Raw genomic sequence first — 6,102 nt, forward strand, 5'->3', positions numbered from 1 at the left:
CTCACACTTGTTTGGATGGCTATCATCAAGAGAACAAAAGATTATGACAAACTTTATGGAGGTTCCTCAAAAAATTACAAATAAAACTACCATATGATCTAGCAAAACCACTTCTGACTATATATCCAAAGGACTTGAAATCAGTACCTCAAAGATATACCTGCACTCACGTGTTCATTGCAGCATTATTCACAATAACTAAGACATGGGAGCAACCATTATCCATTATCCATTATCAGGTGAATGGATAAAGAAAATGTGGCATGTACATACAATGAAATATTATTCAGCCTTACAAAAAAAGGAAATCCTGCCATTTGTGACAATACGGATGCACCTGGAGGACATCAGCTAAGTGAAATAAGCTGGACACAGAAGGACAAATACTACGCTATATCGCTTAGGTAACAAATCTTAAATAGTCTACCTCATAGAAGTAGAGATTAGAATGGTGGTTGCAAGGGACTGAGGGCAGGAGAAATGGGGAGGATTATTCAAAATGTATGGTGTCAGTTATACAAGATGAGTGAGTCCTAGAGATCTGTACAGCACAGATCCTGTAATTAACCATACTGTATTTTGTATAAATTTGCTAAGAGGAAGATATTATGTTAAGTGTTCTTATCACGAAAAAAATAATAAGGAAGGCAGGAGGAAATTCTGTAAGTGATGGGTATGTTTATGGCATAGATTATGGTGATGGTTTCATGCATGTACACTTATCTGCAAACTTATCAAGTTTTACTTCTTAAATTTGTACAGCTTTTTGTATGTCAATCATACCTCAAAGTGTTTTAAACAAAATAACCCCTTATTTCTCTTTTGACTTATCCTTTGATATGAGTTATCTAGAAATATGCTATTTAGTTCCCAAATAGTTGGGATTTTTCTGGAGATCTTTCTCTTACGATTTCTAATTCTATTGTGTTCTGAGGAAATACTTTGTATGACTTAAATTCTAAATTTATTTATACCCTTATAATGGCCCAGAATATGGTCTATCTTGATAAATGTTTCATATGCACTTGAAAGATGTGTATTATTCTTTTGTTGAGTGGAGTGTTCTCAATTAGGTCGTTAGTTAATAGTGTTCTATTATTTCTTCAAATATTTTCTCTGTCCTTTCTGTCTCCTCTCTTTCAGTAATCCAATTATACGTATATTGGGCCATTTGAGGTTTTTCTAAAGCTCAGATACTCTGTTCATTAATTTTTTAGATTTTTTTCCTATTTTGTTTTATTTTTGATAGTTTCTATTGCTGTGTCTTCATGAATCAATATTTTCTTTTGCAATGTCCAATCTGCTGCTAATTCCTCTAGTGTTTTTCATTTCAGACACTAGTTTTCAACTCTAGAAACTTGTGTGTGTTTGTTTTATCTTCTTTGTCTTTATTAACATGTTTAATCTTTCCTCTAGCATTTTGAACATATGGAATATGTTGTAATAAATGTTTTAACGTCTTGTCTTTTTTTTTTTTTTTTTTTTTGGCTGTGCCTCATGGCTCATGGGATCTCAGTTCCTCAACCAGGGATTGAGCCCAGGGCCAAGGCAATGAAAGCCTGGAATCCTAACCACTAGTCCACCAGGGAACTCCCTTTGTCTTCTAATTCTGTCTGATCTAACCAACATAATCAATAAAATACCTCAAATTGTCTATTGAGTATCATTTCTGAGTAGACTTCAAGTCACTGATTTTTCTATTCATTATATTTAATTGCATGCCTAGTTATTTTTTATTGAATGCCAGACATTGTGAATTTTATCTAGGGTGCTGGATACTTTTGTATTCCTATAAATATTCTTGAGCTTTGTTTTGGAATGCAGTCATTGGGAATCTGATCCTTTTGGATTTTGCTTTTAGGATTTGTTAGGCAGAACTATAGCAGGGTTTACTCTAGGTCTAATTATTCCTCACTACTGAGGCAAGACCCTTCTGAGTATTACACCCAGTATTCCAGACTGGTTTTCCAGTTTGGCTGGTGGGAACAGGCACTGTTCCTGGCCTGGCTCAGGTCCAGTTCAAGGTAGTTCTTTTCCCTAGCCTTGAGTGGTTTCATGAAGCACATGTGCTGAATAATACTCTGTTAAATGCCCGAGGGAGAGCTCCTGAACATCTCTGTGTTTGTCTCTTTGTGCAACTTTTTTCTCTCCATTACTCTGCCCTGCAAATTCCTGTAAGCTTGATCTCCCCTAGACTCTCAACTTTATCTCCTCAACTTAGGGAAGTGGTTTGGCTCTATCTGGTTTCTTCCTCCCAATACTGCAGCCTGAAAACTCTCAAGGCAATAATATGAGACAATTGTAGGGCTCATCTCATTTTCCCCCAGCTCTCAAGGATCACTGTCCTATTTTGTCTGATGTCCAGTGTCTTAAACTGTTGTTTCATACATTCTGTGTAGTTATTTTAGTTGTTTCAGGCAGAAGGGAAAATCCCCTCTCCACCACCATGTTACTCCATCTTGGTCAGAAATCCTTACATGTATGTTTTAAGCAATTTGAAAAGGATTCTTTTCTCACACTCAAACCATCTCTTTCCCTCTTGTTCTGATTCCATTTTCACTATACAACATGTTTTATTTAATTGAAATTCTTGACTACACTAATGTTTGTCATGTTCTAATTAAATTATATAACTTTAATGTGTAATATACACCATTATAAAGTGAATTCTAATGTGGCTGTATGATCAGAGAAATTCAAACAAATGTATTAAACTTCTGGTTTATTTTCTAACCAATCCTGGTAATATGGTTATATAAAATTGCTTGTGGTTAGAAAATTCAAATTTTGTTTTAGATACTGGGAATGCATCAATGAAGAAAACAGACCCTGCCCCCCCAAAGAAAAAAGAAAAAGAAAACATAACTTACTGGTCTCATGGAGTCTATATTCCAGTGGATAATAATAGCTTACTCTTACATAGCACTTATGTAGGCATCATGGCATTATCTTGTGTGTTTTAAACATATTGACTTACTGAATTCTCACAAACCCTATGAAGTATATATTATTTTTGTCATCATTTTTCAAAAGAGGACATAAGCACAGACAATTGAGGTAACTTGCCTGAGATCATATAGCCAATAAGTAGTAGAACTGGGATTTGAACTCAGTGTCTCTGGCCCTGTCATCCTGTGCTTGCTTAATTATTACAACACCCAGGTTCTCTCAGTAGACCAGTGAGAGCTATCTTATAGATTATGTTGATTAGGTATCTCTCTCACTCTCTTTTCAATCTTTACTTATATTTTTGTTCACTTAAATCTTTCTTACACTTAGAGAGGTAAAGTTTTCTTCTTCCAGTGAACTTCAGTTTCTCCTTATAGTTCCTGTAATTTGCTTTATTAAATATTGTGCTCTGTTAGTGCTTACATTTTCATAACTAGTGTATCTCTATTATAGATTGCACCCATTTATACAATCTTTTACGGATTTTAGTTTCACTGTTATATACACTTCAGAGAATGCCCTTTTAAAATTACAAAATTTTCGTTGTCTTTCATCCCTTTGGAATTGAATTCCAGTTTTTCAGATGATAAGATTAAAATCCTTTATTTTTTAAAATTTTAATTTATCTCTGCCCATTCTTTTATTTTTAGCTTTATGAACTAGTTTTTAAAAGAGATACATTCTTTTATACTGTACAGAGTTGGATTTTGCTTTGTGACCTAATTTGAAAAGTCTTTTCTTGAATAACTGGGTTAAATTCATTTATATTTATTAATAGTCCAGGTATCTTTGTCCTGAATTCTGTCACATTGTATTCATATGCTTTCTGCTCTTATTTAAAAAATATTTCTACATATAACTATTTTTTTGTCTTTTTAATAGTTCTGAAATTTAAGAAAGCTGTATATTTTGTCCTAGTTTCCTTCATAATTAATTTTACATGATACCCTTAACCCTCTGTTTTTATTAAAGCAGTTTTATTAGTTTCCTATCATGAGATTCCATTATGTTCAACTCTCCATATTAAATCAATTGTTATTGGGATTGACATGTATACACTGATGTGTATAAAATTGATGACTAATAAGAACCTGCAGTATAAAAAAACAAAGAAACAAACAAAACAACTAATACTAAACTTTCTTTGGGTTATTTGTATGGAAATATGTTAATATAAATGTTTCAGACATTACATGAAATTTCTAAAAATATTATATGTTCTGGTATAATGTTATAAGTCATTAAAAGGGTTTCATCTTCAAGGAATTCATGGAAAAGACTCTGACAAGTACAGGTTTCTGGTAACTGACTATACTGCTAAAGTGAATGAATAAGCATTTTCAGAAATCTAATGGAAAACTGACGAACTCATAAAACTGCTAACAAAAGATCAAGATAAAAAAATTAATTAATTAATGAGTGAACTGATGAGGATGATTATAATTTTTGTGACTTTCTGTTTGAATAAAAACAAAAAATCCCACAACGACTCAGAGGCAAAAAATATACAAATCAATTTTCACTGCAAAGTAAAGGAGCTGTTACGGTGGAGGAAAAAAGAAAATCAATCACTATACTAGGCTAATGACACTCCTAAAATATCTGGAAATTATTCACTGCTACAATCAGTCCAAAACACTGTCCTCTTTTCTTTGGATGTAGCAGTAGCCTCATAATTGGCTACACTGCCTCCATCCTTACCCAGTAATATATATCCACTGTCACACACCATCTAGTGTGAGCTTTAAAACATGTAAGTTTTATCTTGATGCTTCCTTACTTTACTTGATGCTTCCTTACTTTAAAACTTTTTAAGAACTCACGTTCTACTTTGAATACAATTTACTAGACCTTGCTTTCCTCCCTTCCCTTCCTAACCCTAACCTTCCCTTCCTTCTTTCCCTTTCTCCTCCATCCCCCTCCTTTCTTTCTTTTTTTAAATTTTTATTTATTTATTTATTTTTTTGCGGTTCGCGGGCCTCTCACGGAGCACAGGCTCCAGACGCGCAGGCTCAGCGGCCACGGCTCACGGGCCCAGCCGCTCCGCGGCATGTGGGATCTTCCCGGACCGGGGCACGAACCCGCATTCCCTGCGTCGGCAGGCGGACTCTCAACCACTGCGCCACCGGGGAATCTCCCAACTACCTATCTGGCCAGAAGTCCATCTCCTTTGTGGGCTGTGCCATCAGCATTTCCTCTATTTGACTCTGGGTGGCGCTGAGTGTGTTGTCCTAGCTTCCATGTCCTATGACCTCTATGTTGCATCGGTCACCCGCTGCGCTACACTGTTCTCATGAACAGAAAGGTGGGACCGATGATGTCTGCCATGTCTTGGTCGGGAGCATCAGTAAACTCCCTCATTCACACAGTGATCCGGATGCACTTCCCCGTCTGTGGGCCTCAAGAAATCCACCACTTTTACTGTGAGTTTCCAGCTGTTGTGAAGTTGGTATGTGGAGACATCATTGTTTATGAGCCCACCGTTTACATCAGCGCCATCCTACTTCTCCTCCTCCCCATCCTCCTGATTTCTGCATCCTGTGTCTTCATCCTCCACAGTGTCATTCAGATGCGCTCAGCTACGAGTAAGAGAAATGCCTTTTCCACTTGCAGCTCTCGCCTCACCGTGCTTTCCCTCTGCTTTGGTGCCTGCATCTTCTCATATATGAGGCCCGGGACCCAGCGCACTGCACTGCAACACAAAGTTGGTTCTGTGTTCAACAGCACCATCACTCCCACACTGAATCCTTTAATTTATACTCTCCAGAATATGGATGTAGCTAAGACTCTGAGGAGAGTGCTGTGGAGAGATCTTATCACTAAAAGAACGGAAGTGCCGTTGCCCTGAGTATAACAGTGGAATTCGATCAGCTCCTTAAATGGTTCACTGTAAACTGCAAAGGTTTTTCAAGGGTCTATATACCTGATGACTACTGCAAAATCAAAGTGGTTAACAAACAATTCCAGTATTCTAACTTGGTCTCAGGCATCTAAGCACCATAGAGTACCATCTTAGTCCATTTGGGCTGCCATAAGAAAAGTACCAAGACTGAGTGACTTAAACAACAAACATTTATTTCTCACAGTTCTAGAGGCTGAGAAGTACAAGATCAAGGCTTCAAAGTGCTAGACACTCTCTCATTTCCTTTCGAT

The 6,102-nt window shown here is 36.6% G+C and overlaps 1 protein-coding gene across 1 annotated transcript; it reads left to right on the top strand.

The window, feature by feature from the left end:
- Positions 1–5,082: 5,082 nt before the first annotated feature.
- OR2AE1 (olfactory receptor family 2 subfamily AE member 1) lies at positions 5,083–5,797 on the top strand (the record flags this gene model as incomplete). The annotated part of the gene is given in 3 exon segments (XM_024126527.2): positions 5,083–5,131; positions 5,134–5,214; positions 5,217–5,797. Coding segments are annotated over 3 exon segments (711 nt in total), but the record flags the coding sequence as incomplete, so codon positions are not given.
- Positions 5,798–6,102: the final 305 nt, after the last annotated feature.

The sequence above is a fragment of the Physeter macrocephalus genome, chromosome 14 (genome assembly GCF_002837175.3).
Source record: "Physeter macrocephalus isolate SW-GA chromosome 14, ASM283717v5, whole genome shotgun sequence".
NCBI classification, from domain to species: domain Eukaryota; kingdom Metazoa; phylum Chordata; class Mammalia; order Artiodactyla; family Physeteridae; genus Physeter; species Physeter macrocephalus.